This window comes from Megalopta genalis, chromosome 10, assembly GCF_051020955.1.
Source record: "Megalopta genalis isolate 19385.01 chromosome 10, iyMegGena1_principal, whole genome shotgun sequence".
NCBI classification, from domain to species: domain Eukaryota; kingdom Metazoa; phylum Arthropoda; class Insecta; order Hymenoptera; family Halictidae; genus Megalopta; species Megalopta genalis.
In genome coordinates, this window is record NC_135022.1 from 10,699,739 (window position 1) to 10,714,899 (window position 15,161).

At 31.8% G+C, this 15,161-nt stretch overlaps 1 protein-coding gene across 1 annotated transcript; it reads left to right on the forward strand.

Annotated features, from left to right (window-relative positions):
• The first annotated feature begins 11,475 nt into the window (after nucleotides 1–11,475).
• LOC117219975 (proline-, glutamic acid- and leucine-rich protein 1) lies at nucleotides 11,476–14,781 on the forward strand. Its single transcript, XM_076524709.1, has 8 exons — nucleotides 11,476–11,663; nucleotides 11,790–12,188; nucleotides 12,259–12,605; nucleotides 12,674–12,853; nucleotides 12,928–13,192; nucleotides 13,289–13,489; nucleotides 13,554–13,846; nucleotides 13,941–14,781. Exons 1-8 carry the CDS (start codon nucleotides 11,550–11,552, stop codon nucleotides 14,551–14,553), a joined length of 2,412 nt encoding a protein of 803 aa, XP_076380824.1. The 5' UTR covers nucleotides 11,476–11,549; the 3' UTR covers nucleotides 14,554–14,781.
• The last annotated feature ends 380 nt before the right edge of the window (nucleotides 14,782–15,161 follow it).

Sequence of the window (15,161 nt, forward strand, 5' to 3'; positions counted from 1 at the left end):
AAAAATTCCGTTCAGGGACGAAATATTTCCATTAATCACAAAATTCCTAGGTGTATTTAGGACAGTAAGTATATATGTAACTTTTGTTTTTATAAAATAATAAAGTTTCCTGTACGAATCCCCTCGTTTCAGCTATTTTCACAAGTTTTAACGGTGTAGAACCAATCTTTCTTTTTTACACGGTTTTCTTTTCTAGAACGTATCTATCCCATAAAAACGGAATTAGGTGCACGCGTAGTTCTTTTTATTATTCCTGAAATGCTGTTCATACACTATCATATTAGAAGATTTCGTCAAAATACGTGGTGGCTCTATGGAAATTTCAGGCGCTGTACTCGAAGAATCATTCTCTCCCTTTATCGAGCCCGCGGTAATCGCTTGTATGAATACGATAATTCGCACGTAAGTGTCGACTACTTGAAGTTAGGGTACACGTTACGTGTCTTGTTTAGATACATATTAACGCATTAGACACGATCTTGTTGCGCGCTACGACGACGGGAATTCGTAAAACCATCTGTCCGATGTTGATCCATTAGGGCCTCAGGAATCCTTTGGTACCAGATGAATATCATTAACACGCGATGGCTCGAATAAATAAACAACCGGGTGGTTGTACCGCGTAAATGAGAACGCATCCGACGTTGCCCCTTTCAGACATTCTTCGAACCTTTTTATTCGGGTTATACGCAAAAAGCTCTGTCCCTTCCCCAAGATTCCAGTGCCGTTCTCTCTCTGCTGGGGTCTTTTTTGTAGAAGAATATGATGTTTATGTAGTCCAGAAGGTTTTATTAACCGTAGCCCCTGCTTAACACGTTAAGCGCGGAGCCGATTTTGCCGGGTTTTCCGTTCAGGCGCGGCAGGCCGGCATTATTTTGTAACCTTGATACTACCGGTCGCATGCGCCGATGTCGTCCAAACGATAGGTTCGCTGTCAGTCCCTGGAAACCGATGCCGCCCCCAAAAAAGTACACTGTCAATCCAAGAAGACTGACACCGTCCACACGGAAACTCCACTGTCAGTCCCAGCGAGCTAACGCCGCGGTCAACGGTTTCGTGGCCAAAAAATGGCCACGGAATTTTAAACATGTATTTTTGTACTAACGATGTCCTTTTATCAATTTTTTATATGTTATTTCTACGTTAATAGGTACCTATATGTATCGTTTAATAATATAACAATTAATATTTATAACACTTTTCCTTACATGGATACAAAATGAACCACCTTTAACCCGAGAAAGATAACCTACGTCGCAGAGGCGCCTGCGAAGACTGTTGATTTTTGTTAATTTTTCATAGAGGTCTAGTGATTTAAGTTTAAAATTACTTAAAATATAAAAAAATATAATATAAATGCATTTTATTTTTACAATAATGCCAAACCTTTAAAATGACTAGATTAACTTAAATAAATATCCATTGTTAGTATAAAATTGACGCCATAGAAAAGCATGCGCCTCTGAAGCGTATGGTTATCTTTTACGTACGTTGTCATATGGTTATCTTTCTAGGGTTAAGCAGGCTTAAGACATTTTGATACCTTAGGCGTCCTTGGATTAATGGAATAAATAATAAATCGACATAAGGGTTGCATAAAGATAGTGAGGACACTTCAAATGTTAACGCTTTGAATGTCCCGATCAAAAATAGTAGATGGAATTATTTATCAAGAAATTTTGCGTTGCTGCATTTGGTTTAAAAAAGCCTTCGGTTTGCTTCATAGAGCAAATTACTTTGACTTCGGCGCATTTTTCTAGTTTTTAAGTCGGGAAACAAAGTGATAAAGATATCGTGTAGCGCGTATCCTCGATACGCAGAATTTCCTCGAGATTGAATTATTCTAGTTTCAATTAATGTTCGTCAGGATTAATGTTTGTCTAACTAACTATTTGAAGGGAAATCTATCGGGAAACTTCTTTAAAACAATGTTTTACACATCGTAAATTCGAATGGAAACGTATGAATTCCGTGAGAACAGGTTAACCTAAGTTCTAGAAAGTAAAAGCATTCGTTTAAATAGAACTTCTGTTGTTGAAAGAAAACGTTTTAGATCAAAGAGGATTTCCGTTGTTATAAGGTAAAAAATAATAATAATAAAATAAAAAATAAAAATAATACAGAAGTTATCGGGAGTACAAGTTTTAATTTAAATAGAACTCCGGATCTTGAATGTAAGAATTTTAGATAAAACAGAACCTCGGATGTTGAAAGTAAAAGTCGTAGTTGAAATAAAATGTTTGAAACATAAAAAGAAATATTGTCCCATAACAGGATCAGATATTTTATTGGTTAATATGGAAGAGGTATTGGAATGTTGTAACAAATATTGAATATCACTCAATGAATAGTAGTACTGCGATAAAATTAGATTGTTATAGATTATAACAATTAAATTGATATTAAAAGTACGTAGATCATTCACAGTTCAAAGATTGTTTGTGTTCCCATATTGTGGAACTCTCTTTTTTGATTAAAGATCAAAGAAAAATAAAATTTTTAATTTGCAAATTCCACCTTTGAAAGTGGAAAACTGAGAATATGATGAGCCAGTACGTGGTAAGACTACTCATACTATTCACAAATGATAAATTGATACGCGGGAAGCATATAAATAACAGTAAAATCTCAAAAACTGCATTCATTTCCAATGTCTTAAGAACGTATGCGACCTACCAAAGTTATTTCTTAAGCTTACTTCAACTTGAAAAAGTCTAATAATTTCGAAACATTCTGAAGTTTATTCGCGTTTAATTAGTGTTTTTTTATTATAATCCGCACAAACCATAATATATGATATAATTTACGTGTAAGATATATATTGCCAACCTGTTATGTATATTAGAAATGACGATTCAAAAACAAGTTTTAGGAATGACGAAGAGCTAAATAAAACTTACGACGCGGAAGTAACTATATGTGATGATCTTCTTACACAATCTTGCAACTTTTTTTGCATACCAATTTTTACTTTCACTTTATCGCTAACTCTCAGTTTCAGCTTTACAGTTTTTCAATACATGAATCTACGAAACTGAAGTCTTAAATACAAATTTATATTGGTATCCAAAAATTCAGTTTGAATAACGGATAATTATGTACGATTTTCTTTAATTGAAAGAAATATCTATTATATTCGTCGATTTTATACACTTCGTAGATGCACGTTAATAATTCTGTTACGATAAATTTTTATTACAGTAGTATTAAAAGACAATTCAATTCTTGATTATACCACTATGATTTAATAATTCTGATCCGAGTTAGCAGAGAAGAAAATTCATGTTATATTTATAACAATAGGAGATTTTGCATAATTCTGTTTTCTCAAATATCTAATAATGCATAATATGCTTTTATGCAAGACACGCGTCACATACGATTACATATAAAATGCGTGAAAATAAAAATTCTAACAAAGTTAAGCACAAAATTGTTTTTCTATATGTATTAAAAACATTTTTCAGAGTATCAATTCCAATCCTCAATTTTCCAATCCTCGCAAATAATAACGTCCATGTCTTATAGCAGAACATAAAAACACTGTTAAAAAGTTCTATTTCATTAAAACAACATTCTATCAATTGTTTTATTCTTTTATATACTTCAATTGAAACTGGAGAACACAAATTCTATGTTCTTATAACAGAACATAAAAACACTGTTAAAAAGTTTTACTTCATTAAAACAACACTCTATATCAATTGTTTTATCCTTTTATATACTTCAACTGAGACTGAAGCATGTTAAAAACATTACTAAAACAACTTCGTTTAAATCGATATCTGGTCGAGACATAGTACGAAGTTCAGCTGACAGAAAACATTGTACATTTTCGTGAATTTTTAAATATTTCTTCATCTAAATATTGAATCATGCACGATATTTCCGATCAGAAGAATATATACCAATGATATAACACTTTACAAAAACCAGGATCAAACAAAACTTGGTTTACTTTAGCGAAATTCCTATCCGGTCACAAGTAAAATAAAAATCTGCGAGCATCATCGAACATTCAAAGAAACTATGAACTATGCTGCTAAGACTACTACTAAATACTACTGAACTAATGCTACCAAATATAATACCTACATCTTCTCAATCTTTTGAGTATACCGCCCTCTGAATACTAAATTCCAATAACATATTAACAGACATTAATAATAAGACGGTGCATTTTTCGAGAACTGAGATCAAACAAAACTTGATTCACTTCACCGTAGATCCTAGTCCATTTCAAACGAAACGATACCCTAGACATAGTCGAGCATTCAAAGAAACTATCGTCTATGTTACCAAAAATACTGGAACAATGCAACTGAACATCTAAATTTTCACAATTTATTGAATGTCGAATATATATCGCGAACACAAAATTTCAATAACACGTTGCCCCAATAGTTAGGCTGTTTACTTTTCAAAAACCAATAACAAACGAAATTATGTTTACTTCATAGCAAAACGAAACGAAACGAAGCTTTAGACATCGCGAAGCCTTCAATGATCATCTACGCTATTAAAACTGCTAATAGAACAATGCTACCAAACACCTGAGTCTTCGCAATTTCCATATCGTCATTTCAAAACACAAAATTTCAACAGCACACATTTAGAGATACTGATAATTCGAGATTTATTTGTCGAGAACCAGTATCAAACGAATCTGTTTACCCGATCGAACTTTCTATCCGGTTCGGGGCACGGTAAAAATGCCGGGACGCCATGGAGCATTGCAAGAAACTGTCGTACACGCTAGAAATGCATAAAATCCTGGACTGGATGAATCACGAATGTTCGAATTCTTTGGCGAATCGCTGTAACCGCAGCGGCAGGAGCTGCGGGCCCAGGCGAAAGACAGGAGTCGCAGGCAACGCAGAGCCACATACCTGAACGAGTCGCTTCGCGTCGCTGCGATCGCGATTGTCAGGCCCCACGGCTATGTTGGTCCCCGCATTCCACCTGTCAGAAGGTGGGTCCGCTCTCTCACGGACCATAAAGGAAGCGACGAAGCCCCTAACGGCAGGAAACGGATCGCGTCCGAAAACTTATCCCCGTTTAATTATCCTAATGATCGTCTCCAATATGGCAGGCCAGACACAGATCCCGTTCCGCAATTCTCCGCACTTTACATACCTCTCTAATGTCCATTTTCCATCAGCTCGGGTGCCCGCCGCATGCCTGCTCGCCGAACAGGTCCCCGCTCTGAAAACTTCTGGCTCCCTTGAGAAAAATCACCGGGATCCACGAGAAGGTCCTCGCGCTTTTTCCCGCGAGATCGCGATCGAGATCGCTGGATCCTTAGCACCGGAGACCACGCATGGGTATGGAATGTAAACGGTCCCCGAGACAGCGGCGCGGAAAAATGCGCGAAATATCCGAAGAACTTCGTTTGAACCGCTCTTTTTTTCACGGTCGCTCACGCACTGTCGCACGTCCCGATTATACGGGTTCGGGTAGTCAGCGGCAGGTGAATGGAAAAAATCAAGAAAAACAATGGACGATTTCTCGCGATGCGAATGCTCAAACGAATTGTCGTCCCAGCAACGTTCGCCACGACAACATAACTGGACACCGGTAGGTAGGGGAACTGATCCGTGGAGGAACGAGTAGAAGGGCGGTCCCGAAGGTGAGAGGAAGGACGAAGGATTTACCTGCCGAAGAGAGGGAAGAATAACCGTGTGGCCCGAAGTGGGGGTAGACCCACCACTCTGTCCTGGTCAGGAAGGAGGATGGTCGGTAGGCGTAGGGTTCAACACAGTTCCGCGCCTATGCATGCACGAGAGACCCTCTGGACGCACGTCAAAGTAATTGAAATATCCTTGTTTTCTTTCGGACCTTTCCATCGGTTTTCCCTAACGGCCCTAGCCAGTACCCCGGACACTGTTCTCCTCGTCACGCTGACGTCTAACTTGTTGTCTTTCCCAAAATGTTGGCCGAGAAGCAATTTTCGAAGTAGAAAGCTGCTGTAACTCTCGTCGATATTCGGACACCTTTTAAAACAGAATAACCATTTCCAAAGTGAACGAAACGACTTGTTTACTAAGCAATGTCTAAAAATTTTTTATATTTATATATTTTTATTAATTTATATATTTATTTAATATTGCAATATTATGTAACAATCTATATATTTTTTTAATATTGCAATTGTATATTTATTTAATATTGCAATATTATATAACAATTTATATATTTTTTTAATATTGCAATTGTATATTTATTTAATATTGCAATATTATATAACAATTTATATATTTTTTTAATATTGCAATTGTATATTTATTTAATATTGCAATATTATATAACAATTTATATATTTATTTAATATTGCAATATTATATAACAATTTATATATTTTTTTAATATTGCGAATGTTAGGGATGAAAAATATAGGAGAAACTCGTGCTTTTTAACTTCGAATCTTGGAAACTTATATATTTACATATCGAAAATTTTATGTTACGAGCTGCGAACGATTAAAGATAACAATAATCGCAGTTTTCCATGACTTTCAACGAAAAACTCTGAGAAATCTATAGATTTTTACATGTTTCAGTGCTTGTAGCTTGATTCTGCGTCAATCGATTTCGATAAAATCTTCAATATGCATATAATGATAAAGTTGAAAAAACATCATTCTTTAACTTTTTTTTATCATCCCAGCCACTCTTAAATGCTTATTTTTTACTCACATGGAATCATCAATTCCAGGTCCATATTGGTAATCTTCTGCTGAAGCACTAGCCTTCAAAATATGTATTTATTTGTTGTTGGCTGCGAAACATTCCACCCTCGTGCGTTGACTCTTGCGTGCGGCGGTCGTCGTATTGTTTCACAAAGCACAATGATTTCAAATCCAAGTCCACGTGTATCGTCGATTTGACCTTTTATTTTACCGTCACACATTTTACACTTGACAGGTGTTGAAATTGTTGCAAAAACTGTAAGAAAACTCTGATAATTTTATATTCCACAGAATTACCTTGCGCCGCAGTAATGTCTTCCTGCAGTTTAATTTTTTTTCGCTGATGTACTGCCACTACTCTCACCACTCTTAGGGGTTTCTGGATTAAAAATTGATTTCCGTTTTTTCAATCTAATACGTTAAACTACATGCTAAATTGAAAATTTCCTAATCCTCAAAAATAGCAGTTATATTCACCTGTATTATACATTTTAAAAGTATAACAGGTATAATAAGTATAATAAGTATAATAAGTATAATAAGTATAATAAGTATAAGAAGTATAAGAAGTATAAGAAGTATAAGAAGTATAAGAAGTATAAGAAGTATAAGAAGTATAAGAAGTATAAGAAGTATAAGAAGTATAAGAAGTATAAGAAGTATAAGAAGTATAAGAAATATAAGAAGTATAAAAAATATAAGAAGTATAAGAAGTATAAGAAATATAAGAAGTATAAAAAGTATAAGATGTATAAGAAGTATAAAAAACATAAGAAATAAAAGAAGCATAAGAAGTAAAAAGTATATCTCTTATATTTCTGTCTAAGAAGAATACTTATTATTTATTCATTTCCATTTCTATTTGAAATGTACTAGATCTTTTCCTTACAGCCTTTTCAATTTATCCTGTAGGAACATTTGTTAAATTGAAATGACGAGATGAGAATATCTATTATAGATAGAAATACAAAGATTCGTACAAAATTATTAACTACGTATTGTTTCGTAAATTGTGGGAGTTTGTTCTTGACATTATCGTGTCCTCGGGAACGCATTCTTTATTCGAGCAATTAAGTTGCTCACACTTCGGAAGTCCGCGAAATAGGAAGCAAACAATTGACCGTCGTCGATGGTTTCAGCTTTTAGCGCGCGCAACCGCGAGCCGGACATTTAAAAAAGGAAAATGATTCGTTGCGTAACCAAGGATATTCACACGTCGAGTATCCTTTGTCTTGACCTTTACCGTACAATACGATGAAGTAAGACACGCGCGCGCGCACACACACATCTACAGACGCGCGCGTGGCTGCGTAACGAAATACGAATTTACTGTGTCAAATTTTATGCATTCGTAGCGGATGCAGGGAAGTGAAATATCTCCGAAGAAACAAGAGCTAATCAAATTTAACGCATTCTTCGTTTATCCTTACGCTAATCAAAGTTATTAGCCGCGGCAATCATTCTCCAATTGCATTCCATTTTTTGTGAATCAGGTCATAAAATGTAAATGTGTACATACAATAAATGAATACAACTGTTGAATAAGCAAACACGAATGGTTTTGGTATGTTGAATCTTGTTTGATGTATAAACGTATGTCAATGAGTCCCCACCGCGTCATTGATAGCGAAAGTTTCGGTGTAAAAAATAAATATTTAAAAAAACGGTTGTTATCAAATTAGGCCGTGTTCGAACATAAAAATGTAATTTCGGTCATCTTTAACCCCTAGGAGAGAGAAAAGAAATGACAATAAATGAAAGTTTCAGAATAATATTGATCCGAATATGCGACGTATAAAAAACAAATGTTGAGAAAAACAGGTGTTGTCAAATTAGACTGTGTGCTCGAATTAAAATAGGAATGAAGGTTAAAAAGAAAAGGCGTTGATCTAAAAATAAAACTGTCACATTTTGAATTCCTTTTATGTAGGGAAAAGAATTTGTTAATTTATAATTTTGTTTACTAACGATGTCTCCGCTGCCAAATAATTATACGAAATAATGGTCGATGAACAATAATCGTGCATATTACGAGTTCATTTCAATATCCAATGTCGTCAATATTTATACATAATGCAGTTTATAATAATAATATAAATTATATAGTATTAATAATAATACTATATAATATATATAGTAATATATATTATATTAAATTATATTATTATAATTTATATTAATATAAATAATTATACGAAATGATGGTCGGTGAACAATAATCGTGCATATTACGAGTTCATTTAAATATCCAATGTCGTCAATATTTATACATAATGCAGTTTATAATGATAATATAAATTATATAGTATTATTATATATAATAATATATATTATATTAAATTATATTATTATAATTTATAATAATATAAATAATTATACGAAATAATGGCCGGTGAACAATAATCGTGCATATTACGAGTTCATTTAAATATCCGATGTCGTCAATATTTATACATAATGCGGTTTATAATCTGGAACGTCTTAAAAAATTAAATGCGTGACGAAAGAATTCAATATCGCGTTGACGTGCATAATATTACGGTAATAAAACGACATGTACGTCGTCGTTACTTTGAAAGTGCGCGAGCTTTTTCCTGGTGCTACACAGCTTTATCTTTAATCTTGACCTTGTAATGAGGAATTTTGCAGTACACGATTTATGTTACGGTTAATCACGATGAGTTTGCTCTTGATCGTGTTCCTTTCATCTTTATAGGTTTTATCATACGCTAACGTATCAAAGTAGAGCCGAGATAGATCCTTATCTACGTAGAGGAAAACCTTCGGAACAGAACACTTCCGGGAATGAAATTTTAATTGACTAAGAATTGCACCAAAAAGTATAAAATAGTGAAATCCACGTCCATATAAAAGTTTCTAAAAAATATTACGGCTTCCGGCGTACTTTCCACATTTTTTAAGTAAGAAATCGTTAAATCGCTTCTTCTCATAATTATTCATCATTCAAAATTGAAAAGATCATGTTATTATATATACTGTATTACTTATATATTATAATACTTATATTATAATTAGATCAAATAGAGTTTCTCGTAAAATAATATGTCGATATTTATAAATTGTTTTAATATTTTCATTCACACATGTTAGTCACAAATGCATAAAATCTGCAGTCTAGCTATAATATATATATATATAATACTAATTGTAATTCGAGGGTATTATATGAAGATACAAACTTTTTCCGAGAGTATCGTTTCATATCAAATGATTGCTTTCTATCTGTGCCATGAGATAAAAGTCTAATGCAATGAACAACGCGAGGATGATTTGTTCTTAAATAGCTGAGCGCATCACTATTCTGTTGTTCGTGTTTACAATGCGTGACTAACATTTCCTTTTTTTTCACAGCGACTGCTACATCGCATTGTGGTATCGTCCATAATTAAGAGATAGCAAGACTAAGTGTATATAATAATGTGATTAACGGAATTCTCAATTGTATTTCGAAAATTTCTGTGTCTTTAAACGGAACAACTAAGGAATTTGTAAAATTGTAATTTACTATTTCGCATTCTTAAATAAATCATTATTTATATTATAAATAATACATTATCATTACTAATAATTACATATTCTTAAATAATACTTTAAAGCACCAATTTTTACATCTTATAAAAGTCAAGTAAAAAGATGGTATTTTCCACATAAAGTTAAAAATTATTGAATTGTGCAAAATAGGAAATAATTCAAGAACATTAGTAAGAATAAAAAAAACTTTGTATTTCCCACTTTTTATAGTACTTCGCGATTACTTTAAATTCTCTTTAAACTCTCTTTCGTTAAATTTAAAATTTTTCTTGAGTGTTCATATGCCTTTATTCGTAAATTTGAATGATATGCATGCAATTGTATTAAAATGTATTAAAATCGATAGCCCTAGATCTTAATACATTTGAACTGGAACTGTATATATGTATATGATGAGTATGAGACTTATAACTGTTTCCGATTTCCGCTACCGCTTTTGTTCCGTTAGCTTTCAATATCCATAAGATTAATTATCCACCACAGTATTGCCTACATATCACAAGAATAATGAATCAAGTGCATTTTTTTGTGAAAGTAATAAATTTAATATGGGATCGAATGCATTCATAGAGCGGGAAAAACTATTCGTACCGTCACCACCGAGTGCACCGCAAAATTACATAATAATTCCTTTTAGGATTGAGGCCAATAGCATTGCGTAAAAGATTCACAGAGTTTGCTACAAACTCTAACTGTACATGCTAACTTCTACGCATACAGTATGCAAAAATATGCATGAACATCTAAAAAATGCATATAAGTTCAAAAATCCTAAAATTCAGAAGCTTTGAACAAAGAAATTACTATCATCTATACATAATATGGGATTAAACAAAGATCAAATATATAAAATGAATAAAAATGTAGTATCAAATGTAACAATATTTATTAAATAATGTAATTATCTTATTGATTAATTTGACTTATTTTGAAATAATTATCATTAATTTATTTGCATAAAAAAATGATTTTAAACGATTGATCTAATTACAGAATATTTTATATTAGGATGTAGTTATATTTTTGTTTTACTTCAAATATTATGAGATATGTTTATATAATATTTATATAACAAAAAGTAAGAACGATTTATGAAACGTCTTTAACATATGTTAAAATTTTATGTAAATTTATGTGTAAAATCATATGTAAATTAAATTTAAAAAGTTACTTTCTATGATTTACTCATACATAGCATATGCCATTATGTTCATACATATGGATTGAATTGTATATGTGGAGTAGTATTGCATACCTAACCTCTAAAAAACATAACAAAGAAACGTGTAGCGATATATGTTAAAATACAATGGCAACGATAATGGAATTGATTAATTTCTACGACCACTCTTCAAAGGAATACGAGGAACTTTTACAAGATTTACTTTGTTCTAATGGAGATATACCATTTAACGTAGAAGAAGTAAGAAGAAATCTCAAATAACCTCACAATTTAAAATTATACATTTTCAACGATTCTTTACATAAATTTATAATTTTTACTAAAGAACAAATTTCATTTATATAAATCATATCATTTTTATTCTAGGTGGATGAAGCACTGAATATAATAATATCAACTATCAATAATTATTTAAATCGTGTTAACACCAGGTACAATGGTTTAGTAATTTTAGACAAGAGTTTGACACAATATTCGGAAACTACAATTTTAAAATATTGCACACTATGGATATCGAAAGCCACACAAGTACTAGAAAGCATTCATAGTGTCCCACAGGAATTGAATATTTCATGTAAAGTGCTTGGGCAATTAATTATACGAACAAAGGAGATTCCAGAAATACATAAGCAAGTGTCTATGCAAAATGTGAAACAGCTTATAAATGCTGTAGGCAATTTACATTCAGAAAAGCGCTCTAGTTCGATATATTACTTAATTGCTATATTATTGTATCACTATCCTGAAGTTTGCGAGCGTTTTCAAGTAATTAAATTTCTTTGTTATACCAAAACAAAATTTATTATAGCAAATATTAAATTTTTTATCATTACAGGTAACCATAAGGAATCTAATATTACCACAAATAGATTCCACTCAAAACAGTTTAATTAACTCAAGTGCAAGATGTTATGCACTTTTAGCTAAAGCTACAGAACGTTCATTTAAACCACCTGCTTCAAAACCTACTTACACTGGTTGGTTGTACCACCAAGCACTTATTTGTAACAGTTTACATACTATAATGGATATGTTATTTTCTAGTTTGATAGAATTAGAAAACGTAAGCATTTGGGATAAACTGGATTTACCAGATATATCTGAAGAGAATATTATCCAATTTTATTTCAAACAAAAACAAAGATTTTTAAATCTCTGCTCTTATTTGTCTTGTATGTTACGGTAAGTGAATAATATAAGTTTACATATTTTGGTACGATGTTAACCTTAAAATAATTTACAATTTACAGTGGATTTGATAAAAAAAATTCAGTATTGCCTACTGATATCTTAAAAGTTTTATGCAGAGGATTAGCAATACAACCATCAAATTTAAAAAATCAGGAGTCTATCAAAGGACAAATGTTATACCTTATTTTACCACAATTGCATATTGCATTATTTAATGTACTGGATGCATTAATAAATGGGTATGAATATATACGTATAAAACACAGAATGTAAATAATATTTAGAACAAAATTTATTAATTTAAAATGCTTAGATTTAAGGAGCAGTTAATACCATTTGGATCAACCATATTACAACTGTTTCTTCAATCATTGCAATGGACTGAGCCAGTCTTAAAGAATAAAATAACTCTTAGTGGTGACAAACCATTCAAAAATGTTAGAATATCCGTTTACAAATGTCTTACATCTTGGCTAGTGAACACGAATTCCCTATCAGGTGTAGAAACAATTGCAGATGAATATCTTCAGTCTATATTAAAAGATATTGTACCGGAAAGGGATTGTGTTCTGTTAACTGTAAGTTTGAACTATGCTGAAATCTGTTTTAGTTTAATAAATCGAAAAATTAAATAATAAAATGGTAATATAACTAACATGAAATTTTTGTTCTAGCTTCAGAAAACTCATAACTTATCGAAACGAGCGTTAAAACGACTTCGAGATAGTCAATATGAAAAAGGTGCTTATCTGACTAATGGATTGGATTCTAGCAGAGAACATTATTTAGATATAGATACGTGTAAAAGTTCTCTTATAGCATCACAACACATATTTCTGAATGGTGGTAATTGTTTAAAGCAAACATTTTTTAAAGTAAGCATTTCGTTTTTACGTTTTTCTTTTCAATTCAATGTTTAACATAAGCTAACATTTACAGACTATACAAAATATAATAATACCTCTTCTATATGATTGTTACCTGAGTTCTGCAGAGCAAAAGTTTTATAAAGATAATCCCGATTGTCGTTTGCAATTACTGAGACTTCTGAGAGCTTTACAAATGAGTCCTCATTGTTTAGTGCCTTTGCCAACACAGTACTCTTTAGAAATATTTGAAATGGCTCTATGCGATGCTAACTTATGCATTATTCAAGAAGCAAAAATAGCGTTAGCAGAACTAGAAAAGATCATACATCCCCATGCACCATCTATACAGTTGACTCAAGTAGAGTAAGTTATACATATTTACTATTAAAATATCGATATTAAAAGTGTCATAATCTGTCCAAAACAAGTTTAAGATCCAAGACATTATCTTTTTTAGAACGATACAAAAGGAATTTGTTTCTGAAGATGAAATAGCAGAACCTAATCAAAGGGAAGAAATTGTTGTTTCATTTGATACCGAAAATGTAGTTGTTGAAAACTCAGAATTATCAAATAAAAAGAATGGAGCAACAATTTCTGATATTGAGGAGAATACATTAGATGAAGATAAAACACCATCAAATGAAAAAAGTAAATCAACAGATTCCCATCCTGAAGAGAGTATTTTAGATGGGGATACACCATCATCAGACAGAAATGATGAAGCATCAATTTCTCAATCTAAAGAAAGTATTTTAGATGATAATATAACACCATCTTTAGATACCGAAAGTAAAGAAGCAACTTCCCAAACTAAAGAAACTATTGTAGATGAAGAAATGACACGATTAACAAGTCGAAAAAATAAAGCAACGGTTTTCCATCCTGAAGAGAATATTTTAGATGATGATGTTGCACCATCTTCAACTAAAAAATTAAAATCAAATATTCATCTTGAAGAATCTATTGAACTTGAGAATGATAAGAAAGATTCAGCAGTAGAGAACAAGAAAGAAGAACAAGAAGAAGAAATGTTACAATTGTTTCAGGATGTACTAAAAAATGATTAATTTTAGAAAATATTATCTCTTATTACTTATATATTACTGGTTTTCTATACTCATTAAAACAATGGGATCAAACATTTAACTTGAAGTTGATTTATCGAATTACCATTAAATTTTGACCAGTATTTATTAAAAGTGCATTTGATGTTAATTACATATCAATAAAACCTATTCACTAACCCATGTAATAATATCTACATTATAATTTCAAATAAATAATTTATTTAATTATCTGCATATTGTCTAATTTACAACTAAAGTATTTTATTGCTGGAAATTTTGAATATCATTTACAAACATATTTCCGTTAGAATATTATAAAAATATAAAACATATTTAAAATATCTATTTAAAAATAGAATACCTCAATGAAGTTATATATATCCTTTTCTTGCCTATTTGATTATGTTTATGGGTATATTTTTGTACATTCGTTTCCTCAATAACTAAATTTTATTGAAAACGGAATCGAGCTCGTCAGCACAACTGAAGTCCAGTAATCATTTGAGCTGTTATTATAATTTATAAATATTCTCAAGTAAATCAAATTTGTATTGACCTATTTAAGAAAATTGTTAATTATCAAATACAAATATTTTTAATATATTTTT

Bases quoted from the DNA above. Each gene is read 5' to 3' on its own strand.
- LOC117219975 (XM_076524709.1), top strand. From the start codon at position 11,550: ATGGCAACGATAATGGAATTGATTAATTTCTACGACCACTCTTCAAAG. The intron at 11,664-11,789 runs GTAAGAAGAAAT...TTTTTATTCTAG, and splicing joins TACCATTTAACGTAGAAGAA to GTGGATGAAGCACTGAATAT. The intron at 12,189-12,258 runs GTAATTAAATTT...TTATCATTACAG, and splicing joins AAGTTTGCGAGCGTTTTCAA to GTAACCATAAGGAATCTAAT.